This window comes from Pterocles gutturalis, unplaced genomic scaffold (genome assembly GCF_000699245.1).
Source record: "Pterocles gutturalis isolate BGI_N339 unplaced genomic scaffold, ASM69924v1 scaffold20005, whole genome shotgun sequence".
Taxonomy (NCBI): Eukaryota; Metazoa; Chordata; class Aves; order Pterocliformes; family Pteroclidae; genus Pterocles; species Pterocles gutturalis.
The window spans coordinates 18,236-44,519 of record NW_010143920.1 but is presented as its reverse complement, the minus strand read 5'-3'; the positions used below and the strand labels follow the sequence as shown (position 1 = coordinate 44,519).

Sequence of the window (26,284 nt, the reverse complement as noted above, 5' to 3'; positions counted from 1 at the left end):
TATAAACTCATTGGAGTACTACTGCTTACTGCCATTTATATTAATAAATGTGATGGGTAGTAGATGTGTTGTATGCTGAAAAGAAGGATAACAAAGTAGCTCACTTACTGTGATCCCAGTGCCTGAGGAGAGCAGTACATGCAATTTACAGTGTATTTGGCTTGAGCTTCTATGATGTTTCTTAAAATTTGCTTAGAAGCATCTTGGATCCTGTAGCACTGTAACAAAGCAGCCAAAGCAGCAGTCCAAGAAGCTGATGAGCAGACTTTCTTTCGTCTTTCCTGCTGGTGGAATGAAAAATAACAAACCAATGTTGGTTTCCTAGTGGAAGTGGAAGCAGCTCTGTGCTGGCTTCTAAAGCGTTGCGGTTCAAGGGTCTGGCATGGAAATTTGAAGGTGCCTTCAGTTTTACACCACCTGGCAGCTGGATGGTGAGCGTGCTGTTCTGCTGTGGGCTTGGCGGGGCATCTGAATGCTGGAACAGCCACTGCAGCGGCGGGGCGTAGCAGAAGGTACAGCCCTGAAGAGTACTCTAACAAATTAACTATGGAAGTAATAATGTGTCAGTTCCGTAGTTCCTGTTTATTAACATCATAGAACCACAGAATGGTTTGGGTTGGAAGGGACCTTAAAGATCATCGAGTCCCAACCGCCCCCTCAGGTTGCCCAAAGCCTCATCCAGCCTGGCCTTGAACCCCTCCAGGGATGGGGCATCCACAGCTTCTCTGGGCAACCTGGGCCACTGCCTCACCACCCGCACAGGAAAAAAAACTTCCTCCTAATGTCCAGTCTAAACTTCCTCTCTCTGTTTAAAACTGTTACCTCTCATCCTATCCCTCCACTCCCTGATCAAGAGTCCCTCCCCATCTCTCCTGTAGCCCCCTTTCAGCACTGGAAGCTGCTCTAAGGTCTCCCCGGAGCCTTCCCTTCTCCAGGCTGAACAACCCCAACTCTCTCAGCCTGTCCTCGTACAGGAGGTGCTCCAGCCTCTGACCATCTTCATGGTCTCCTCCGGACTTGCTCCAACAGGTCCGTGTCCTTCTTATGTTGGGGCCCCAGAGCTGGATGCAGTACATCATGTTAAAGTTATCTTCGTGTTTGCAGAGCACAGGTTTTGATGCTGGCAGTGCCTGACACCACCCCAGCTGTCAGGAGGGAACGCGAGAGCTTTGACTATACATGCCTCTGGCAGGAGTTTTTTATCTGGATGAGCACAGTGTTGTATTAGAACTGCAAAGTCCTGAAGGTGAAATTGAATCAGTGTGTTTCATTATCACCACCAAAAGTGGGTTGAGCTGTTGGGCAAAAAAACAGATGCGGTGCTTTTTTTTTTCCTGCTGTAACTGTAGCTGTAGAAGTGATTTCTACCAGCACAGTCATCTGTCAATGACTGCATTTCTCCACATTCCCGATGTAAAAACTGAAGGCAGAAGACTAGTTTTCTAGAGACCTAACCTTTGCTGCCAAACCAGTAACAGCATTTGTGGAGATGGGAAGGATCATTTGAATTGTAGTGCAAGTATGTTCACAGGTTAGCCTCAAAAAAAAAAAAAAAAGTGCCAGCAGTGCTGTGAGGGTAAGAGTGTACTGTAAAAGCAAAAACACTGATTCTGAAGCATAATTCTGTGGCAGGGGGGTACCCTGCGCAATAGCAGGGTGCGTGGTATTTTGAATGCGGTCACATCTGTGTAAATGTAGTCTTTTACTGCAGACTGTGAGGTCCAGTGCACTGTAAACATGCTACTAGAGACTGAATTTTAAAAAGGAAAAAAAAAAAAGTCTGATTAAAAGTATGCTAAGGCAACATGTATCATTCCTGGCCTGCTTGTATGGATTTAGTTGCTGTGACAGATTCAGCTTTTCTGGAGTTTGAAGGTTTATTTTTGTTTGCTCCCAAAAGTTTTCAATCGTTTGTCCCTCCGGCTCTGAACTGATCCAGCACTGAAATGGATTTTAGGCAGGGCTGTAGAAAGGCATTTTTGCTTTTCTTCTTCACAGTTGGTTATTAATTCGGAAGTATAAGGTTGATTTAACTCTAAGAGCTTAAGAACTTCATTAAGAAGCACAGTAGTGTGCTTCATAATATGAGAAACTTTGCATAAAATTTAACAAATAGCAGAGAAAATGGCAATTCAACTCACTTTCCCACAGGGTTCTGCTTAATACTGTTACTTCACAGGGCTACATTATGGCTTGGTAGTGGCTGTTTTGTGTTTTCTGTGGATTGTTGGCGGAGATCTTTGGCAAATTTTAGGTCAGATGCCAGTCTGATTTGTTGGCCTGCATGAGGAGTGGAAAGGTACTGTTCCTGTAACAGTTTTGTTTTCACTCCTGGCAGAAGGTGTTACTGTTGGATCATATTTTAGTACTCACTTTGAACAAGATACAAGTGGTGTGAAAGGGTAAGTACCAGGATTTTTTTTGCTTTAATTGTTAAAATTATCTTACTACTTGTTGCATTGGAACAGTGGGCAATGTTTGCTGGTTTTTTTAGGTTTTTTTGTACCAAAACCTGAAAAATTTTCTACTTAACCCTCTGAGATTTAAAAAAAAAAAATCCAAGCTTTTCAGTTTAGGAATAGCTTGGTTTTGGAATGTGGTAAGTTTGAGCATTTATAGGTGTGACAGCTGGAGGAAGATGGGTGAATTCTGGACTACCTGGAGGGAACTAACACGATCTAGAGAGAACTCTCTGCAGATGTTGTGATAATTTTGTGTATTCCAGTTTTTGTAGCTCAGGAGATGTCCAGGAGGGTGTGATACAGAACCGTACGTAAGAAGTTGAACACTAAGGACTGAGGTTATCAACAGTAATGGAGAGATCCAGGAGGCAGTGCAGAAAGGCCACCGATGCCCCTAGCAGGGAATATAGAACTTATTAGAATAAATTCCAGTTTGAGTGTCAGCTACATAAGAGCAATGTACATGGACACATAGTGCTTAGACACTATTATACTTTACTGCTATAAATATACAGAGAAGCACCAACTTAAAATCATATACTTCTGTCACGTCCAAAAGGACGTGACTGTTCTTAACACTGGGATAAAACAGCCTTGATTATGATTGAAAGTTTAGTTTGGTCTTTTTTTTTTGATGCTCTTGACATCCTAAACTGGGAGGATTCTCTCTCTTTGGTCACTTGTATTAGCATTAGATTCATTGAATTCTTCTATAGGTGTACATATGTCTAGCAGATGGTTTGTATGAGGTCATAGCACAAATGTTTCTGAAGGCCAGGATGAGCAGCTTGACGGCCAGATTGGAAACACTGCTGTACTCCATGGATCAATCCTTTCAGGTCCAGTAAGTTGTGAATGGCAAGTCACTGGAAGATCCCATGTCTTAAGGCACCCGGCAAAATGCTTTCCACCTTCGGGTAATAAATACAGTGAAAAAACTGTGAAAGACCATGTGCTCACAAGCTAGTGTGTTTCAGAAGGACAATATATTTTTTTTTACCCCTCTGTCAGACGTCATCTGTCTGGTAGCCTACTGGACATTTCATGATCACAGCATTAGGTGTTGCTAGTTGTTTTTCAAGGAAGGATTTTTTTTATGTTGGAGAGAAATGTCTGTTAACTTCATGGGGCAGGTTGTGGGAAAATGGGAATTTGAGACTAGTTATCAGGAAAACTAAAAACTCAGAACTAGTGTGATTGAGAGGGACAAACATGCTGGGACAACATCTGTAGTGTTACTGACTGTCGAGGCTGTTAAACTGCGCCGGTGCCTTGGACTTCTCTGCATTCCTTGGTTTTATTGCCTGCTTTGGGACATTTTTGAGTCTGTGGTCTTGAATTAATTATACAACTTTTTTTTTTACTTTTTTTTTTTTTCCTTGGCTGGCAGTGCTCCGGGACAGCAATGGAGTTATCTCTCTTTGCTAACTGCTCTTTATAGACTGACAAACATTGGATTTCTCAGTTTGACTGTCTAAAAATGCAGACTTTTATAATGCTTGCTTTGGGAATAAACGCAGCTTCCCTAATTTGTATCTACTTCCAGGGCTGAGTGCCATAAAGAAACTTCTTGTGTAGCTGAGGCTCTTCTAGATGAAAAGCTTTGTTATTGAAAGTGATGGGATAAGAGGAAAATGTATGAATCTTTCTAGGGTGACCTTTACAGTGGATTTCAATGAGCTTCGCATTTTGAGAAATCTAGACTCAATTTTACGTGTCAAATGAGAGAATCTGACAAACTGTCTTAAAGATTATGTGCTTTCAAGCAGCCTGTAGAAATGAGTACTTGTAACTTCTCCTAGTATGTATTCTGGTGACACAATATTATAAAGAAAAGGAAAATGTTATTTTTTTCATACAGAATGGGCTGGATTTGTATTTTAAATGTAGAACTTGGCACAACCTTGAGCATGGGGAACATCTGGCACTCGTGTAGGTACAGATAATTTTATTGTGTTAGTAACTTCTTCATTGTGCCAGTCGATCAGTTATCTGACATACAGTGGGAGCTCAATGTACCCATCTGAAAGTAAAATTTGCATTTCATTTTAATATTAGTTTTCTGGTTTTATTATAGTTAAATTGTTTTCTCGGCCATAGTGTGGCTATATTGATATAATTGATCAAAAGATTTGAATGTTAATATCTTCATTTACTTCTGTAAATAAAGTAGGAAAATAGGATGGCAAGGAACCAGATGCGAACGTTGTTAAAATGGGATTGTCAGGATGGTTACCACATTGTGTCTGGTTCTCAGTGTGCATCTCGAGATCCTTCAAGTGTAACTGAAATTGGATTGACTTAAAGCAGTGAAAGGGCAGACCTGCTTTAAAGTTGTTCCATCACATTAACCATCGATCGTAATGTGCACCGCAGTCAGACTGCTTGCATTAATGTACGTTATTATTTACGGTAATGTGTGGCCTCAGGATAGTCCCAGCCGTTCTTTATTTTCATGCATTTTTATTCAGCCTTAGTTTCTGTTTATTTTGTTTAGCCTAAAAACACATTTCCAAGTTTGCTCTTTAAGAATGAAATACAGAACCCCTTAAAAATGGATCTGGGAAGAAAGCAGAGAGCATGTGTAATGCTGTGTCTTGTGGCTAAGAGCTTTCCTGAGGCACAGGTTACAATGTCAGCCTTCGAGCAATCATAAATGCGGTCTCTGTACCACTGTTCACTTGTCCAGGGAAGAGCAGAAGGGCTGCAGTTCAATCCGCGGTGGAGGCAGCCAGGGGTTTCTCTCCGGGGTGACATGATCTTTGCTCTTGCAGTAGGTTTGGAGAGAGAGGGAAGAGCAGAGGCTTCCTGCGGTGCCCTGGAGGCTGTGGGTGACCGCAGGGGTGACAGTGCCTTTCCTCAGGGTGCCTGGGAAGGTGCTGGGGGAGGACTGTGCTGGCATGGGGGAGGAGCGGGTTTCGGGATGGAGGTGGTAGGTAGGGTTATAACGATGCAGGTGGTTTTAAACACACGCTAGCAAAGCCCAGTTCAGGATCTGAGGTTGATGCCCTGACAAGAATCAAATTTCTTTTCTTATTTCCCAGGAGCGCTGTTGCCTGTGGAGTTACTGGTGTGCTGGCTGCGTCTCTTTCGTGGAGCATGTAACTACCAGCTGTAGTTGTGTCTCTTCTCCCTCTGTTTTTCTTAATTCATTGTTTCTATCCCACAAATAGAGTGTAAGGACATGTTTGTTTGCAGGTTGATGTATCATCAGGGTGGAAAGCACAGTGTAAATACTCATTATTTTTTATCAGATGTGACTTCTGGAGCATGTAATTGCTATTTGAAGTTTCAGTTTCATAGTTTGTATTAATTTGGCATCTTTAATAGTCTTTTAATTGGCTTTGATTGTGCTTTGCAGATGATAGTCTTCTAGTTAATGTGTACAAAAGTATTTTAAGCACTGGCTTTGTGTAAGCATTGCTAACCACTCACTTTTAGATGTAGTAGGCATTTACAAAGGAGCTCACTTACGTTACTGGAGAGTATTAACTGATAAAGTGGTTGGTAATAATTTTGAAATTGGCCCATGAATGTACTTTTAGGTGTTCTGTGATAGTAGCTGAAAGTGTTCACTTGTTAACATTCACTTTGTCATCTGTACCCGATCCTCATGGATTTGCAGATTGCCCACTAACCCATAACCACTTACAGCTCCATTCTGACGGCTACCAATGTCACGTTGGGGCAGATACCTTCAGCTCTCAAGAGGCCTGCTTTTAGTAGATGGTCAAAACCCAAGGCATTTTTGCTTGCTTTTGATCAATTTAAATTTACATACAGGAGAGAGGAACAATATTTTCAGAAAGCATTTGTATGGTGTTTTGGGGCTTATTTGTTAATTTTTCAGTTTAGACAAAAATACCTACTTGTGGAATCAGCAGTAAAATTCTTCAGTTTAGACAAAAATACCTACTTGTGAATTTTACTGCTGATTCCACAAGCTCTCAGAAGATATTTAAGGAAAGTATTCTTTTTCTTAAATATGTGGTTATATCGTATGTTTATGGAGGAAATTCCCGTCTTAAGCAGACTTGCTGGATTTTTTTTATAACATACTAGGCACCTGGAGGCCCAATTCCCTTGTTGCTGTTTTCACACAGTTCAAACAAATGGATTCTACATTGTATAAAGCTGGTGGTTACTGAACTCCCAAAAAAGCCTTCTGATGTTTCTTTTGTGGGTGAGGAGGATGTTCATATAATCCTCTTCAACCCCATAGATTGTAACAGATGTGTATATGCAAGTGTGGAGTAGGAGACGGTCCTGTTCAGGTTTCTTCAGCTTTTTATTGTGCCAGTGCTTGATCGGCTGATTGGTGGTAGTTGCCATTGGCTTTTCTTGGCTGTGTCACTTTCTATACAGCAAAACTAAGTATCAATGTCTCCGATAGTGAGATAACCCCATAATTAGAATAATTTGGGTTGGAAGAGACCTCCAGAGATCATCTAATACAACCTCCTGGTACAAGCAGGGCCAGTTAGGTCAGGTTGTTCATGACCACGTCCAGTCGAGTTTGACTGTCTCCAAGAGTGGAGATCCCACAACCTCTCCGAAGTGACCTTTTATCAGTGACCCTTTTCCTGGGGCTTTATGCTTTCAGTATAGCATTAGTGTTCCCTATGGATTTCACTGCTCGACCCTTAACAGTTTATTCTGTCTGCCCGTATGCCTTTTGTCATGGCAGGTACTTCCTCAGTTTGTTTTTGGTAGCTTATGTAATTGTTGCTTTATGGCTGCTTCATGGTATGAATCCATAGCACAAGCTCCTAAAGGTTTTAAATGGGGTTTTAATGACTGTAAGAGATGATGACGGATACCAAATTGTATCTTATCTCGTAGATGACTGCAAGACTGGCAACTTGAACCTTGCACGTTGGAGGTGAGCTGTGCTACAGAGGCACTGTGTTTTGCTTGCAACTCTGAACGTGAATCGATGAGCTTCAGTTGGTTATTAGCATAGATCACGACTGATTGTGTCAAGAGAAGATGACTGTACACATGGCTAATATAAGGTTGAATCAATTTGCAAATATAAGGAAGCGAAAACCTTCTCAGTAAGGGATGTTGTGACATTGAACTTGATACTGGGAGAAGAAGGACTGATAGCTTAATGAACTAAAAACACTTTACTAAGACATTCCTCTTTTGAGCTTATCCCCTTTTGAGGTCAGTATATATTTATAGTGAGTGCAATATAAATTTACCGAGAGGTGATCTGAGGATTGGTGACTGTATGAGTAAACAAGAAGAAGAGGAAGGGGAGGCACAGACAAATGCAGTGGCATACGTGTTCAGGATCATCGAGCAGTTAATGTCAGAGCTGGGAAGAAAATGAGCTCCAGGCCAGAACCTCATCCGGCTGTCTACCAGGGTTTTTGAGATCCAGAGATGAAAAAAACTTCAAAAAAGAGTGAATACTAAAAGTACTAGTTGTAATCTGTTACTAGTTGTCCTAGATTATAACTGGATGTAAAGCAATCTGAGCTGCCAGTGAACTGCAGGGAAGATAAATTCCTTCAAATACTGTCCATCCAGAATTTTTTTTTTTTTCATATCAAGCCCTTAGACAAAAAGTAAAAGCGGAAAGACTTAAATTTTGAGAATGCTTTAATTGAATAAATTGAAATGAATGACTGAATTGAATAACTCTGTGAAAACATGCAATTTTTCCCTAATACTAGTTACGGTATCAGAGAGGGTAAAACATAAAACTCTAGTCCTGTTAAGCTTCCAAATAGCTTCTCTATGATACCTGTTTTTAAAAGAACTAATCCTTTGGGGAAAAAAATTGGAGTGGTTGAAGGTGCTGTTGAAGTTGGCATACCAAATAGAGGTCTAACTCTCTTACTGTTTTAAGTCTAAATATTTACCTTTTAAAACCTGGAACAAAAATTGGTTGATTTCTAGGCATTTAACACTGTGTAAAAATGTGTGTATTATTTTTAAAGAGCCTGATGCAATTTTTTTTTTCCCCAAAAGTGTTTTTTTCATTAAAGTATCAGAGGTCAGTACACTGTTCTGAGTTCAGTAGCAGCTGGTACGGTTATGGCCACACCTGAGCTGGGTTTGTGGGCTGTCCCTTCCAGCTGCTTGGTGCCATTTCACCCTCTCTCTGAGCTCAAGGTGTGCTGACACGACCACGCGTGCAGTTGCTCTTAAGACTTTGCCTGTCCGAAAATCGACACTGCAAAGTGTTTTAGAGAATACTTCAGGTTGTGAGGGGTCTGTGGCTGTCTGCTCCCTGGTTAAAGCAAGATCACCATCAAGGTTAGTTCAAAGGTAGACCTAAGGAAATGTTAAAAATTTTCACAAATGACCAATTTGGAGAAATATAGACTAACCTAAGGGTGGTAAACCTCTGGACAGGTAAAGTAGGGAAGAGCTACTGACAAGCTCTTCCCCTGGCTGCCTTGTAGCCAGAGCAGCCTGCCCACAGCTCTGAGTGCTCTCAAGTGTACTTGTTGCCAGTTGGATTTTATTTTTACCAGACGGGTCCAGGAATGACCTACCCAAATGCCTGACCTACTGTGACTCACCACTATATTTGAGCAAATAACTAAGCATATTTCAATACAAAAGCATGTAAAGTGGATGTGGTGGGGGACAAGTGTGGATGTTGCTCTGCTGGAGTTTTTTCTAAGCATTTTGGAAGGACACTGGCATAAATTCCCCAGTCAGTAAGCAGGCAGGAGATCAGAGGGGCTTTTCTGATGGGGTCTTTCCTACAGTTATTTTTTTCCTCTGTCTGCCTGTTTTCCAGCACTTCAGGAACAAGACTTATTTTGTTATGTTTTTAAACCCCAGCCATTTGTCTTCAAATTTGTTTCAGAAAATAGTCTACAGATGGGTGAGCACAAAGAGCGAGTTTGCATAAGTGCTGTTTTCCGAGGAAATCTGGCTTAAATAGCAAGTCTTTCAAATGAAGTGATGCGGTGCTTTTTACTGAAGCCGGTGGGCTTGTCTCCCAGCGCTAGTTAGGGAGCTATTCAACTTGTGGATAAAGTTTGGTTATATGAAACAGATCAAAGGTTTCCAAAGCTCCTTAAGAACAGCACAGGTGGGTTTTGTTTTCTTTTGGTTTTAATGCTATGGCAATGTGGAGAACTGAGAAACATCCTGGGTACAAACAAATCAAAATGTTCACGTTCTGATGATCTTTAATAACCTCCCTGTTTCATATTCCAGTTTTCTTCTCTACAAGACATGAAGCAACTAGGCAAGTTTTATGACTAAATACTAAATGTTAGCTTGTTTCCCTTTTTTCAGATGCTGTTTGGAACTGGGTAGTGACAAGGAATCAGGCCTGAAGAGATTTAGAACATTTCTGGTTCTCAGATTTGTAATACATTCTTGTAGTGGTTTAACCCCAGCCAGCATCTAAGCCTCACGCAGCTGCTCACTCATCTACCCAGTGGGATGAATTGGAAGAGTAGAAGTGAGAAAACTCATCGATTGAGATAAAGACAGTTTAATAGGTAAAGCAAAAGCTGTGCACACAAGCAAAGCAAACCAAGGAATTCGTCCACTCCTTCCCACGGGCAGGCAGGTGTTCAGCCATCCCCAGGACAGCAGGGCTTCGTCACATGTAGCAGTGACTTGGGAAGACAAACGCCATCACTCAGAACATCCCCCTCTTCCTTCTTCTTCCCCCAGCTGTATATGCTGAGCATGATGCCGTATGGTATGGGATATCCCTTTGGTCAGTTGGGGTCAGCTGTCCCAGCTGTGTCCCCTCCCAGCTCCTTGTGCACCCCCAGCCCACTCGCTGGTGGGGTGAGGAGCAGAAAAGGCCTTGGCTCTGTGTCAGCACTGCTCAGCAGCAACCGAAACATCCCTGTGCTATCAACACTGTTTCCAGCACAAATCCAAACCATCGCCCATAGTAGCTACTGTGAAGCAAATTAACTAACACAGACAAACCCAGCACAGTTCTTTTGGTTGTATCTGTCAGCTCTTGCTGTCCTAGTGACGGATGTTCTCTGTAATTACAAAGTTTGTGCTTAAGAGTTTTACTGTGCTTGAATAGGGTTTGGTGTTTTCTTTTTTTTTTTTTTTTTGTTAAAGACTGACAAGAGTGGCCCTCTGGCTATAGCATAAATCGCAACAACTAGTACTTGTTAGTGGCTCTGGGAGAAAGATGTTTGATCTGCCTACAGGAATGTGGCTTCTGCCCTTGGTGTCGCCCTGTTCTCATGTGACTGGTTGCTTTCCTCTTACATACCGAGGATATAGACAAGTCATAAAGGTAAAACATGATAAAAAGTATAAAGCTGTGATGTGTTAGAAGTTTTTTCAGAAACTTAATGATGAACAAAGGCTCACGGGTATATCTGACTTCACATTGTTCCAAATGCTAGCAGGTGTGACCTGTGAAGAACAGATCTTGTCTTCTTTGTTTACAAGGTGGAAAAGATCTGAGATGTTGAATAGATGAAAACTTTGGCAGATATTGTTGTGAAGAAATCTGCTGTACATTTTGAGTTGGAAAAATGAGCATGAGAATATTGATATGCACACCTTTTAAAAAAAAAAAAGAATGCGGAAAGGTGTGCGGAGGAATAGTGACCTATGTCAGTGAAGATCCAACTGATCTTCAGAATGTGCGATTTCAGTGGAATAAATTTCCAGACTGAAGAATAAATGTGAGGTTTTATATTTATTCTGTATCTTCTCTCCCCTTGCCAGTAGGAGTTAATAAAAAGTCTGTTGTACCTTCTGTCTAGAAACTTTCCACTTTCTATTTTTCATTCTGAACAAAGTGTCAACAACAGGAAAAAAAAAATCTTTCTTTGGCTCATGAAAGACTTTCCTAATTTTTTTACCTTTAGAAAGGATCAGCTGGTCTGGCCTGCACCATCCAGGATTTCTTTTAGCAGTTGCCTGCTTCAAATCTAGTAGCAGCGGACTGTCCTAAAAGAAAACTGAACTAAGGAGTGATCTTTGTATTGCTGTTTCAGGCTGCGAATGCCTTGGCACTGTCAGAACAGCTAGAAAAAGCCCTTCTGCCGGATCCACCTTTGTGGCAGGTGAGGAGAGCTGGAGGCGGTCTGTCCACAGCAGTTCAGCTCCGCAGCCAGCAGGGACAGCGGGAACAGTGGAGTCCAGTCCAGTCCTGTCTTGCTTATTAGGGTTTTGTCTGCTGGAGACCACCATTAAATGACACCTGAAAATGAACCGAGCAGTGCCGATTGGGATGTGCTTTGAAAACGACTGCCTGGAAAGAGCGCTTGCTTACTTAAAACAGATGTCAGTGTAGCTGGTAAACCCGAGAGCCAGGGGCCAGTGCAGTCTCCTCCTGCTTGTAACGCTTGCCTTGAGAGTCCCCGGGCTGTCGAGGGTTTTTCCTACCTCTGTTCCCCAAGTGAAGGGAGAAGATCAGTCACTGATCAGAACATCTAAGGAGACGGTTTATTGGTTATGATTTTGAGACTGCTAGTTGATACTGGGTGGCTGTTCCACAGTCAGTGCAATTTTAGGTCAGAATGCCTCTCCTGCTGGTGGAGTTTGATTTGTCATAGTGGTGCCAGCTGTTGATGTTGCTGTGTTAGATTTCAGCAATGTGATGAAATGTAATTCAATCTGATGTCCAACAATGTCATAAGGAAGAGAAGTCAAGCCTCATTCACCTGTATTTTCAGGCCCAGTACTGATCTGGAAACTGTAGGGGAACAGGGAAAAACCTAACGAGGCTTATTTATTGATCATCAAGCAGATGGAAAACTCCATGCAGTGTAATGTGATTTTTTTTTTTTATTGTTGATTTTGGAGGGAGGGGGCAGGGGCTTTTCAGCATGTTTGAATTGAGCATGTTTCCAGTGTTTCTCTGATTTTGATTTTGTATATATCAGAGGCAGAGGAGAGGTTTGCTTGTGATAAAATGGACTATGTGGATCTCTCCAGCTTTCAGCTGGCTTTAAGGCCAAGATTTTTCCTCTTAAAATTTGCAAGTGCTATCACTGCAGACCTTAGGGTGAGAGTGAAGCACTCGACATCTCAGATTAGAAGCCTTTCGAATAAAGCTGGTCAATTATTTATCACAACACTTGTACTGTCTTCTGCAGCGTAGCCTCGGGCTGTAGGCAGGGGTGCAATATAAATGATAGTGTTGATACACTTGTTCTCTGGATTGATGGGTGTGCTGACAGTCTGGCACCTGCAGAGCTGTGTGTCAGCCAGTGTCAGCATGCAAGTCGAGGTGAGACAGGACTTGTGCATGCGATGATCTCTTTACTATGGGGCTGCTTAGATGAGCTTTTCACTGTGATAGAGCCACGTAATGTTGGGAGCAGGTTTTTCTGTTAAGAGAGGCTGGATTTACTGGGATTTAGTTGTCTTAATCTGCTGCAGTCTGACTATGCTTCAGCAGATTTTGGGAAGGGTGCGAATGATGGGCAGCTTCATGAATTTCTCTCAGTAGTTGAAATGAGAGGTTAATTAAATGTGTCAGCTTTAAAAGCACTCGAGTAGTGTTAGGTGCAGACACAGAATAATAATGTTGGGCCTCTGTTAGAGCAACACGTAACAAAAATCCTTCCCCCAAAGGACTTCTGTACGCCTGGAATTACCTTAAATAAAGGTAGAAATAAGAACACAGAGAAACACTATTTCTTTTCTTTGCCACTAGTACACTTCTCAGCATTGCTTCTTTGCTGGGATGCGTCACTTAATACCATCATTAAAGTCATACCTCTGAATAATTTAAATAAAATACCCAGAATCCTGACAGGAGAGTCCAATGCTTGGCCAGACTGGGAGGTGACAGTCTGCACCTGCGTGGTGGTGGCTTGTCACTTTTAACAGGACGGTCAGGTCCTAACTGGACATCATACTTTTCCAATCCAGACAGAGGAACATGTCTCTTGTGCCAAATAAACTGTATTTTCAGGGCACAACATTTATATAGTAAAAATTAGAGTTGATGGTCTGTCATCTAATTCTTTCTTTTGATGCCTCTTCAGACCCTTGTTACTTATCAGACGTAACAGTGGACATGGTTACTTCATGTCAGGCTTCCCCTCCTTCCTTTTTTCCATAAAGTGGGAAAACTCATGGTTTCTGTGCCTGGATAAAAGTAGATATAATAATCTTTGCTGCACTGCTTCTCTCGCTTTTCCCTCAACAATTAACTAAAGCTTATAAAGTAACCTTGCTCTGTGGAGAGGTTGACCCCTTTTCATATAGAACCTGATGAACTGGAAACCGGATTATAATGTACTTGGTAGATGTCAATAGAATCTGCATTTGGCAGCCGAGTTGAAGGCTCTGGAAATACAAACCTAGATTTTAAAAAAGTGATAAAAGAAAGGAAGAAAGCCCTTCTGCTTTTCCCACCTAGCAGAAATGTTTGCAACTGCAATCTTGCCTCTTACGTGGTGACATTTATTTTTTTAAACATACCACTCAGTCTGGGATGAGTTTTCCTTCTTCAAGACAGGCATTTTTGGAGAGATGGGGAGGATTGCCCCCTCTCCCCCAGTATGAAAATATTTTCTGTTCAGAAACATCATTTTCTTCTGTCATTTTGACCCGACTTTCTTTCCCACGTGTGCAGTGACCACATGTAATAGCTTTGCCTCATCTTGTACAATAGTCCCAACATTTTGATGGGAAAGCATTACAGTTTCTCTGCGTGGGTGGGGGTTTTTTTGGTGCTTGTTTTATTTATGTGGGTTTTTTTTAATTTTTTAATGAAAAGGTAATGTGTGCCTTTGCCTGTAAGCAAATTCTGCATCAGTGGCTGTGGAGTGCACCAGTCGTCTGTTGAGCACAGTTATGTTTAGCCCTGTCCATTCCCAGGAATGCTTTTTTTACTGATGCACAAAATGAGCAAAACCCTGCGCATGTGTTTATGATTTGGGTTTCTGAAACTCAAAAACCTTCTGACATCCCCCTACCCTGCCCCACAAGTTGTTGCAAACCCCGTGCCCAGCCATGGAAGCCCAGCAGGACTGCACAGACAAATCGGACCTCTGGGTCGGGATTACCCAGTGGCTGGGTTTTACTTCATCTTTCAGTGTCCTCTAAACTCCTGCTTGGAAACCCCCACTGATGTATTTTCAGGAGGAAAAAGAAAGGCGTTATAGCACGCTTCCAGTGAACATGTTCAGCTCGTGTTCTGTGTATGTGTACAATTTTGATTTTCCACTGGGTGACCCTGCTTGACCCGTGTGCATGTTTGTAAGCGGATGTTTGATGAACGCTTTCCGCGTCAGGTGGCATTCGTGGCTTTCGCACCGCACAGCCAAAGTTTTACGGCCTTCAGCTCGATGTCACTCTTGTTTAACAACCTTAATGGATTTCTGCAAAGTGTTCATGGCTGGCTGACTCCCTCGATTTCTCTGGAGTGGTGCAGAGTGTGGGATTATCCGTGTGGAACACTGTGGAGCTGGCACTTGCACGAACAAGTGTTCCCCCTGGAGCTGTGCGTTGTTGGCACAGAGATCGCTGTGTCTGTACAGACCTGGGGACTCGCGCTCGCCCGGGAAGCCTGCTTGGGAGAGGGAGCTGCTCCTGTTTCCAGATGGATGAGCGTGCAACTTCTTTCTCTCTTTCTCCTCAGCCATGTCTCAAGCCGTGCAGACGAACGGGACGCAACCTTTAAGCAAGACATGGGAGCTCAGTTTGTACGAACTGCAGAGAACGCCTCAGGTAATAGGTGTTACAGAGCTGGCCTTTGTGGCAAAGCTTTTTTATACTCTTTAGAACATGAAGTTTGATGTTTAAGATTTTCTTTTCCCTTTAGGAGTGCCTATTTTAAATGATAGTATATGTTAAAATCTTCCTAAAACAAAACCCGTCTTATAATGTTAGAAAAATAAACTTGGTGTTTATCTTTTATTTCTTTTTTCCTTCCTTTTGCAGTATGTGTGTGTGTGTTTGATGTGGTTGTGTACGTGTCTTGTCACTTTACTGTGTTTCTCTTTGAAAGAATAGTAGAACATGCAATCTCTGTGAGGAAGTGACTCAATTCCATTACAGAACTTTTACTTTATTTTACCCTAGGAGGCGATCACCGATGGCTTGGAAATCGTGGTGTCACCCCGGAGCCTGCACAGCGAGCTGATGTGTCCCATCTGTTTGGATATGTTAAAAAACACCATGACGACAAAAGAATGTTTGCATCGCTTCTGTGCTGACTGTATCATTACAGCCCTCAGGAGTGGGTACGTAAATCATATTACAGGGAAAAGGGATTTCACTTAAGATGAAAACGTGAGCAAGGAAATCCTTTAAGTCCTGGGTGTTGATGTGGAGCAGTTACGTGCCTGTGCACTGCAAGTTTCTGAAGGTGCAGCACACCTTTCATATTTCATTCTTGTGTGTTCAGCCATCTGGGGCTGACCAGATCTGTTTTTTCCTCATATGAAACATCATCCCATAACTTTGTTCCTTACAAGGAGTTGAAAACCTCTTTTCTGTTCTTTTTTTGTTTGCTTGTTTGTTTGGGTTTTTATTTTTTTTTTTTAATCCAGTAACAGCAAAACAAAAACACACTAAATTGCTTCCAGCAACAAGTCTCATTTCCCTTATTCTTCCATTTCCAAATAATAAATTGCAAATTGTGTGGCCTTTCAGCAGCAGTCCTACTTCCAAGCTTCACTACTGAAACAACCTACTCTGAAGTACAAATCATTTTTCTTGTGTTCTTCAATTACAAGTTCATATTTTTCCAGAAGCAATAGAATTCTGAGGTACCCAACAGCGGTTAAGTCAATTATATGAGTATCTCTTTCTCATCATGGCTATTACCCGAGTTCAGAGGTCACACTTAATTTGCTGTGCCTGTGTAAATTCTGATGAGCACTCAGCAAAAATACATTAGAGGGAAACAAGGAAACCATCAGGAGTAAAGATGCCCGTGTTTCAGTTATTGAGGTGTCTTCTTCCTACAGGAAAATAATTGTGTGAACCTGACATTTTAGTTAAATGAGAACAAAATGGTAGGAAGGACAAGACTGTTTTAGTTTTCACAGTAAATAGGTTCCTTCATCTTTGTTTTGTCCTGTGATTGCTAGAAAGACTGTGGCTTAATACAATTTCCATTACACATGCATTTTTTCTAGGTGACAGTCAAGCCAGAGGGCTAAGGGAAGAATTGGTTTTCAGAGTGGAACTTTTGAACTCTTCAGTCTAAATACAGTTTGCTTAAACATACTTTAAGAAAAAAATGAAGCAGGGAGGTATATGTTTGGGGTTTTTGTTTTAATATCTGGAACTACCTGTTCTAGCAAAAGATAGAAGCCCCATTCCAGATTTACTATAAATACTGAGTCTTAGTGAGCACCTTGACTATGAATTGCAGCATCAGGGCAGACTTTTGTTATTGCCAGAGAGTTAGCTGTGGTTTTTTTCTGTCTTGTCCAGCAACAAAGAATGTCCCACGTGTCGTAAAAAGCTGGTTTCAAAAAGATCACTGAGACCAGATCCCAATTTCGATGCTCTCATCAGTAAGATTTATCCAAGCCGAGATGAATATGAAGCTCATCAGGAGAGAGTGCTGGCAAGAATCAGCAAGCACAATAACCAGCAAGCTTTAAGTCACAGCATTGAGGAAGGATTAAAGATTCAGGCTATGAACAGGTATGTAGTCCATGGAATTTATCCACATGTAATCCTGTTTGTCTTAACACTAAAAATAAACCGTCTGTCCTCACTCCCTGTATAGCTTGAGATTCCTCTTCTCTCTTCTGAAGTCTGACAGAATGACTTTTAACCTTTGGCAAAACACTTTCTAACCCTTTGTCTACTAATAGAAACCTTTGTATCATTCCCTGTAACTTCTGCTGCAGCTGGATGCAGCCAGCAGATTTCAGTTTAGCTTTACCAAACTATGGCTTTGATAATAAACTGTGATACAACGAATCCTGTACCAACACTTTACCATTACACGCAAACAAATGCCCTTAATGCCAGAATTTAGGTTTTAGTTGTGACTTAAGTCACAAGGCTGGAATATATGGTGTTTACATGGCATTGAAATTCTTGGGTATGCGTTTAAACCTGAGAGCCAGCTGGGAAGGAGGCCCCAAATGTTATCTGGTAGTGAAGCATGGTGTGATTTATATTTTTAATCACATGTGGATTCATATTTACATGAAAATAATGGTCTGAAATGGCCTGAAAAATAAAAATAACTTTATGAAGTTAAAAATTATAAAATGTCTAAAAGGTGTTTGAGGGATAGGAAAAAAATCGATAGTCTTGTCTGAGTATCTTTTTATAAGAATGAATGAATTATTTTTTTTTTAAACTTTAAATATCTCTGAAATGTTTAGTGCTTGTGGGTGTGTATGTGTAACTTCTGTCACGGCGAAGATGGGGAGAGGGAGGAGTTGTACAAGCATTGTGGGCCTATACCTGGGGTGAATTCTGAAGGTGGGTTAGCATTGATTTCTGCCTATTTCTGATCAGGTTACAGAGGGGCAAGAAGCAACAGATTGAGAATGGCAGCGGAGCAGAAGATAACGGTGACAGTTCCCACTGCAGCAATGCCTCAACGCACAGCAATCAGGAAGCGGGGCCTAGTAATAAGAGGACCAAAACATCGGATGATTCTGGGCTAGAACTGGACAATAACAACACAACTGTGGCAATAGACCCCGTAATGGATGGTGCTAGCGAAATCGAATTAGTCTTCAGGCCTCATCCAACCCTCATGGAGAATGACGACAGCGCACAGACGAGGTAAGTGCCTTCTGCTCCTCTTCATGGATTCTGCTGTTATTTTCTGGTGCTTTTTGTTTTCTATCACGTCTTGGGGCTTTTAAAAATAAATTTACTTTGTCGTACCACATCCTGTTTAACCATGTGCACACTTTGCTTCTTCCCATTGCCAGTGAGGTACATGGTACTGCTCAGCTAGTATCACAAATACAGTAACCATCGGGTTTAAGCCTTTGATCACAAATAAAAGCTTTTTAAGTGTTTCTAGCATTGCGGTTCACAGCATGTACTCAGATAACGGTATAATATCAGCCCCTTTCTACTTATTCTAAGATACTTTGGGAATGAACAAACCTTGCCTAAGTGTCAGTGGTTTTTGGAGCAGCTTTGTGTCAGCGGGATTTGTAGGTTGGAAGCTTTTCCTGGCATTTTGGTCATGATCCAGTGCAAGTGCAGACTGCAGATTTTGGATCACAGCAATGAGCATTCTTGTGGAGGTTCCTCAGATCTCTTCCTGGCTTTCTCTCCTGATGAGACATCTCTCTGTAGTGTCTATAAATGTATTTTAAGCTTCAGCCAGCTTTTCTTTTGGGTTTGGGATTGCAAGGCAGTTCTGGGGGTTGTTCTGAAAGACAAAGAGAAAGCTAAGCTTCGGGGAGAGGCCTCTGCAGCATTTGTGTCAGACTTTAATTCTTGTGTGAAGGAGCAGAGGTACAGAGTGTTGTGTGTAGCTCTCGCACCTTGCGGCTTTCTGTCCAGGGACTGTTTATGCTCAGAAGATTTCCAGCAGTTGTGAGTAGTTCTGAAGACCCCTTGACAACCTGTTACTAGGTTTTTCATTTTGAGCCGATGACAGTGCAACACTGTCTTCTCTCTACAAAGAGCAGGATGGCCTGTGGGAAACGTGTTAAAAAAAGGTAGACTCTTTGCAGCAATGTAATTTTGTAAGCTGCTTGCATGTCTTGGGTGAAAGCAACTAATATTCTTGTTTGTGAACTGTCTTTAAAGCCTTCACACTTGATGTTTAATAGTTGGGGGTGTTCCAGATGTCTTTCTCCCATACCCGCAACTGAAATGTCCTTGATTGTCTTTGTGGTTGTTGCCACAGATACATCAAGACCTCAGGCAATGCCACCGTTGATCATTTGTCCAAGTACCTCGCTGTGAGATTGGCTTTGGAGGAGCTTCGTAGCAAAGGAGAATCCAACCAGATGAATCTTGACACGGCCAGTGAGAAGCAGTATACCATTTACATCGCTACTGCCAACGGGCAGTTCACTGTAAGTAGAACTGCTGCCTAAGAGTAGAACTGAGCATCAATACATCTTTGATACAGATTTGATTAAAATCCACTCAGCTGGACTTAGTTTGATAAAATTCATAGCACCAGGTTTATTTAGAAGCAGATCAGTTGCTTTGTAGGAAAACGTATGCAGCAAAAGCTTGGTTAGTAGAAAAGGAGTCTTATAAACTACCTGTGAAAAATCCAGTGATGCCATCAGCTACTAGCTGACTTATGCCATTATTTTACAGTTAAAATTGGAGAGGAAAAAAATATTACTTCATCTGAGAATCTTGTTTCAGGAGCAGATAGCCCTTCCTCGCACCAGGAAGTGTCTGTTGTAAGGTGGTGTTTCTCCGCTACTGTGCAGGCTTCCAGTATTCCACTATGAACCAGCTGTGAGTACACTTAGGGAAGAATCCCTCCTCTCAGCTGCTGACTTGGGAATACACAGGTACAACCAGGCAACGTCACAATTAGATTGAAGTCTGAGCCTGGTCTTACACTTGGGTGTTTATCTGCATAAAAGAACTCTTCTGGTGAGGAGATAGGCGGGTGCTTTGCCATAAGAGTCTATTTCAAACAGCTTTCAAACATGATCACAGCTTGTCCTTCAGACAAAAGCAGAGCTGTTTCTGGTGTAAATGCACATCTATACTCCCGCTGTTTGCAGAGAGAGAAACTGAAGTTTCCTTTAGTTACAGCTATATTCACTTTTTACAAAAGTGTTTTTTGGTGCTGTTTTAGATCAGCAGGAGTTCAGAACAGCTTGCGTTGTTGCTTTTTGACGCTCAGTGGTTAGCTAATAACTTGTGCGGCATTATTGGTGACTTCTTTGTCAGTGCATTCCTCTGATTGAAGTCATTGTCTGTTGCTGCGGTACTACCCATGCAAGCCATCGGATTTTTTCTGTTTCTGACTTGGTGTTTTCTTCTAGGTATTGAATGGGTCATTTTCCTTGGAACTGGTCAGTGAGAAGTACTGGAAAGTGAACAAACCCATGGAACTGTACTACGCACCGACCAAGGAACATAAATAAGCTGCGCTGGAAAACTGCGATGGGACTAACTCTTTTTATAGCTATGACTTCTTTAATATTAAAAGAAGGCGCCACCATTATCTTTGTGGACAGTACACGTGGTGCCTTCAGGCTCTCAGTATACTTATTTAATAGGATTAGGCAGTATTCTGGGTTGTATTTAATTTAGTCTTTGTTCTGGGGTTTTGGTTTTTCCCAAGGAAACTAAATGACCTTCTTCAGTGCATTCCAGTGTTTGACACGCTTTTTTTTTTTTTTTTTGTTCCTAATGCATGATAACTGAACGAGTGTTCCAGTTTGGAATGTCTTAATTTTGTCCAGGTAAATCTGGATTTCTAATACATTTGACACAGTTATAGTAGCCTCTGTGAAGTATTGAGCATTGGATGGCTGAGTCTATTCAATAGTAACATATGCCAAGGAATGTGTTAAATGTTGTAATTTGCTAATAGTTATCCATATAAATGATTGGTAGAGAATTGATTACTGATAGTCTTGCAGCTAGAGGTCATCCGATTCCCTAGAAAAGATTTATTAGTCATTTTCTTGTGAACAAATATAGCTGTAGTGAGAAAACTGACACTTTAAAACCTTGCTGTTTACTGGGCTTACTACTTCGGTGCAAGGTGATTCATGAGATTGGTTTGCTTTTTAACAAATATTTCAGTCAAAAAAAGCCCCCAAACCCATCACTTTTCCCTGCGTAGAACATGCCAGTCTTGATGCACACTGCAGTGTCCTGGCTGGCTCCTGTTGCAGTGTTATCCTATCCTCACAAGCTTAATTGAAGATAATCTTTTGGAAGTTTTACAGCCCTACTCTGTAATAACAGATTTTTATTGTGAATGTATGAGAATGTTCTTTACAGAACTGTCCTGAAACCTTTTTTTAAAGCAAAGAGCTGAAATTCCAGCACAGTGGTATAATGCAACATCAAAATACTTTGCTGTATGGAATTTGTACCACCCCAGCTGTGAGCTTACCTGGGCTTCAGTTTGAGTAAGGAGGACTGCCACCATAAGCTGCTCAAAGATTTTTTTTTTATTATTTTTTTTGCCATAGCTTTAACAAACGTGGCTTAGCACTTTGGAAGACAATTCTAGTACTTGACAAAGTTTACCATTTAGTGTCTTAAATTTAGGTTCAAGTTTTAAAACTTGGCTGTCGTCTCAAGTCCAGTAGCTACTGTTCATTTGCATGTTACACTCCTTCCCTCACACTGGACCTTGCTGTTGCTTTATGGGGGTTGCTTTAGCTGTTGGCATTCCACCTGAAGGGAAATGCTGTTACTCTGAGATTCCCTTTGCTGTAAGACTTGCTGATGAAGCCCTCACCTGTTTGCACCTGAAGCTAGAAGCAAAACGTGTTGCGGACAGGTGAGACGTATTATACTTTAAACCATATGGTATTGCTCCTTCTTTGTCTTGCCTGTAGTTAGCCTGGTTTTGGCATGTGGTATGTAAGTATTCAGATGCTCGGGGATTCTTGTGGGAAGGAAGTAAGTAAGTACCCTTCCATTGCTTCTGTCTTTCAAGCCTAGCACTTGTAAATACGTGTCCATTCCGACTGATGTTTCGGATCAGCTTTATCCCAATACGAAAACTGCACAGGCTTCTTTGAGTAACTTATTTTCTCTTACTGGAAGACTTGTGTTTTTTTTGTGACATGAAACTGAAGTTTCAGACCTCAGAACATACAGGGGACAGTTTTTACAGAAATATGTTATTCATGACTTCCTGGTGAAATGTTGCATTGTATAGGCTAGTAGTGCATGTCCACTGAATATAACCTGGGGGGTGGGGGAGCGGTGATTATAAATGCTTTAAAATTATGGGGAAACTTCTAGATTAGTTGCAGTATGCCTTCCCCTTGTGCTAGCTAAGGTAACGTCCAGTCCCTTAAGCAAGAGAGGTGTTTGTGAAGCTGAGCAGTCTGTCTAGGAGCTGTCTGTCACTTTGTTCCCAGTTCTTTAAAAAGTGTGGGAGAATGTGAAGCTTTCATTTTCATGGTGTAGTGAATTTACTGAATATTTATGTTCTTTAAATATTATATATATATAATGTAGTTGTTTGATTAAACCATTGATTGCACTGTGACTCTTTAGTGCTATAAACTATTTTATTTTCAAAATGACTTTACTATTCCACCTTTTAAAGCCATGTTATTTTGTAAGTACATGATGTGTGTTAGGTACGGGTAAACCTAATAGCTCTAGTATTCAACTCAAGTCACACTGAAATTCTCAAACTGACAATAAAAGCAAAAATGTTCTCAACAAGCTATTGAAAATTCCAGTGCTGCTTCCTCTTATAATTCATAAAATAAACCCTCTGTACCGTTAGTGTTTGAGTGCTTAGTGCTGTGGTTGTCCAGAGGGAAGGGCGAGTACATGCAGCTTGACCTCCCTGGTGTTGATCAATTTGATTCTGACCCTGAGCCCCCTTACACTCTGTTGAAACCATCTGAACATGTGTTTTGACTGAGAAAAACAGAGGTGAGGCAGAGCATGGCCCACAGAAGAGAACAGTTCCTCCAGACCTGCCATCCGTGCTGCTGTTCTACATTGGGTCCTGGAGGCTGAGAAATGGGAGGAAGGACTTTCACAGCACTCAGGTTAAACCCAGCAACTTTGGTTGCACTTAGTTGTATATTCAACAGAAAACAGTGTAGGATAACTGCAATGAATCACTTATGTTATTTTTAAAAGTGAAGTTCTGTTCCTTTCCTTGTTTTATCTCTACAGTTACTAAAATTTTTAACCAGAAGGAGGGACCTTGGATTAAGAGGGAATGCTTGTGTACACTTGAGTGGGGTTTCTTGAGATGTCCTGAGCTTAAGCTCTTTCTGGCTGTGGAAGGAGGTCCCTTTCTGCCTGTGCTCCTGCTGCTCGCTGGGCTGACTCTGATTTTCAGAACCGCCTTTAAGCAGGTTTAACTCCCTTAAAGTTTCCCTCAATCACAGCTAAACAGAAAACACCCAAAAACCCATGCTCTCTTCCTTGCTGTATGCAGTGAGGAGGTGGATGTGTTCCTCAGCTAAAAAGCATTAGAGGTGCCACTGTACTACCCCCACGGGTAACTAGAACAGCCTTGAATGAACACTAGTGTTCTGTTCACTAATTATGATGATGAACAAGTACTGTGGCAGGGCTCCTGAGAACTCTCCTCCGCCTGAGTTACAAACACCCCTTCTGCTGGTCAGTCACTACAGGTGAAACACCTTGTCCCAGACAGTAGTTGCTCCTGCCCCCCGCCAGAGGGAAGAAGCCCATGCTGTACAGACAAACCTGAACTTCACTTTCTCTGCCCCTCTTTGTACACAGCTGTGAAGAGCAAGGAGTAGTTCCTTTGCCTTGGAAAAGATGCACAATACCTTCTGTTATTTAGGAGGAGCTGTAAAAGTAATTAAAAATATTTCCCACAGAAATCTTCAGTGAAACTTTCCTTTTAGCCTACTTTATTGTAACTGGAAAAGGTTCTTTTGCTCCAGTTAACTGACTTTATGACTGGTTCTATCCCACTTAACGTTAATACTGAAGTGAGCAGCACATTATCCACAAGCAGAGCCTTCCAGCATTCTCTCCACTTAAAAAAAAAAAAAATACTTAGTCCAGAACAACTAGGGAACAGTGTAACTGCTTGCATTTATCTTTCCAGTTTGATCCCCAGTTATCCATGGAAAAGAACTATGAGAACTATATTTTTGAAGGAAACTTTGTTGGTGCATCACTGCTAAAGTGCAATCTATTATCCCTTTCGTGGTCTCTTTTTTTTTGTTTGTTTGTTTAATTAGGACAGAATTAAAATAACTCCTTACCAAAGCAGTCCTGAATTTAAGATAGTATAAGAGGCAGTAACTTAATTCTGGCTTGATAGGAGCTTAGGAAGTTTTGCATAACCAGGAGTGTATCAGTCGTTACTCTTGGCTGGCACTTGGTGAGGGGGAAGCAATCCACTTATTGTGAAGTTTCAGAGATGGACAAATAAGAATAAAAACCCCTAATATTCTGCTCTTCTGAACACCAAACCTGTGAAAAACTGCACTGACTCTTTCAATTGCAATAGCTGTTTCCCAACTCAAGTGAAACCGGGGGAGGAGGTGTCTGAACAAAGCCTGAGGGAAAGAAAAGACAGTCACGCTCACGTGTCTGGAATGCTGCCATATATTTAAGGAAACCAGAACTGACTATGAACACACAGCATCTTTGCTCATTCACAGAAGAGATCTTTTTAACAGGTAAGATGGTGTTGCTGACAAATTGATAGCAAAACTTCACCTAGAACTTCAACTTGTGGTGCCTTGTCACTGTACCTTTTTGCAGTACACAACCAAATGTGATCTCTGAACAAAAAACTACCTCAGGTGACTAACACAATTCACTAAAGTTTGGTTAAAACTGCAGTTTCAGTGACAGTTGTGGAACCATTCCTTTCCGTTCTCACTTGTGTTAGCTCCTTGCTTGTAGGCAGAACCATGGAAACAGAACTGAATGCCAAATTACATGTGCAATCTGGAGTTAGAAGTACACCCAGTCAGGACTTTCTGGCTTGCTTAAACTTGGATCACATTTTATCCTGTGGTATTTTATCATCTTACCACGACCTCCCTCTGAATTGTAACCAGTCAGGTTTTAGGAATGATTCATTTTTAGGAATATTCCATTTCACATTAACCTCATGTTCAGAAATGCTTCAGACTTTTGGCCCCATCCACTCTTCTGGATTCTGTGCTAGCAATAAGGCTTTGACAAAGACCTGGGAGCAGCCGCAATGCCTCAGTGTGAAAGTGGATGTGAGCGTAAAAGCAAGTAACTGTCTTGGAGACCTTCTCACAGTAACAGTACCTTGACCACACGCTGCCATCAGGGGTAGGTTCTGATACATAATTCTAAAACATTTTTTAAAATATAAAGTTTTCAAAATCCAGTTTGGAAAGAAGTACTGACTTACTTGAACAGGGTGTGCTTGCAAGTCTGTAATATCCTGATCTATAAACAAAAGGATTTCCATTAAACAGCTGCACAGTGAGTAGGGTACTCATTTGTGAATAGGGTGGCAAGGACTCCAGATTTATCATCTTCCAGGAACTCGGCATCTTCTGCCTTGCCATCTGCAGCAGCTTGAACCTGTTCTCCCACCTGGACACCTTCAGGCAGATGGAGAGGGCCTTCTGCCTGCCCCCCCGTGTACGTGGGGGTGCTGTACTTCATGAGAACAGTCTTAAATTGGGCCAAGGGCGCATTCGTGCGAACTCCCATGGGATCAAAGTGGGTTCTGCTCACTCTGTATCCAGCTTCAGACAGGTAGTTTAAGAACTTATTTAACCTGAAAAAACACCCCAAACATTTAAAAAGTAGTTAATGCTAATAAGGGTGACTCAATACAAGTTATGTATCAGTTGTCATAGTATAAAGACTGCAACTTAAACAAAAGCCTTACTTTGGCATGTTCATTCCTTTAATACTGTGTCTGTGGATATTGTAGTAGAATGCAGGGTGCTCAGCACTGTTCTCAGATTTTTGCCGCTTGGCTGCATTTCGAATCACTTCCTCACTTTTTCTTTTTCCTGGACCACAAAAAATACCAGTGGAAAGTAAGCAAGACCACAACAAGTGCCAGTGAAGCCAAAGGCAGTACATACAAAGAAGAGCTACAGAGCAACTATGCCTTTGTGTCTGCTTTTAATAAGCTAGGATTTTGCAGAGTTACAATCTAGCCTGAATTTAATTAATGTGCCATTTTCAGTAATAACAAGTGAAGTCAAGTGGGCTTCATGGAGAATTTAGCATTCTGCTTTTACCAGTAAATGTGGTTCTGGATGAAGAGAAAGTAAAAT

At 41.5% G+C, this 26,284-nt stretch overlaps 2 protein-coding genes across 2 annotated transcripts in view; one reads left to right on the top strand and one right to left on the bottom strand.

Moving 5' to 3' along the window:
• Positions 1–15,026: 15,026 nt before the first annotated feature.
• RNF2 (ring finger protein 2) lies at positions 15,027–20,449 on the top strand. Its single transcript, XM_010084945.1, has 6 exons — positions 15,027–15,113; positions 15,468–15,628; positions 16,830–17,045; positions 17,877–18,149; positions 19,237–19,408; positions 20,348–20,449. Exons 1-6 carry the CDS (start codon positions 15,027–15,029, stop codon positions 20,447–20,449), a joined length of 1,011 nt encoding a protein of 336 aa, XP_010083247.1.
• Positions 20,450–25,457: 5,008 nt separating this feature from the next.
• The window catches only part of TRMT1L (tRNA methyltransferase 1 homolog (S. cerevisiae)-like), a 16,677-nt gene continuing 15,850 nt past the window's right edge, over positions 25,458–26,284 (bottom strand). Inside the window, exons 14-15 of the mRNA XM_010084946.1 lie at positions 25,888–26,014; positions 25,458–25,773 (exon numbers count right to left, since the gene is read on the bottom strand). Of these exons, the coding sequence (XP_010083248.1) occupies positions 25,458–25,773; positions 25,888–26,014 (443 nt within the window). The remainder of the gene's footprint in view (positions 25,774–25,887; positions 26,015–26,284) is intronic.

Excerpts from the sequence above, each read along its gene's own strand:
- RNF2 (XM_010084945.1), top strand. The coding sequence starts at position 15,027 with ATGTCTCAAGCCGTGCAGACGAACGGGACGCAACCTTTAAGCAAGACA. Across the intron at positions 15,114-15,467 it reads AACTGCAGAGAACGCCTCAG|GAGGCGATCACCGATGGCTT; the intron begins GTAATAGGTGTT and ends ATTTTACCCTAG. Across the intron at positions 15,629-16,829 it reads ATTACAGCCCTCAGGAGTGG|CAACAAAGAATGTCCCACGT; the intron begins GTACGTAAATCA and ends TGTCTTGTCCAG.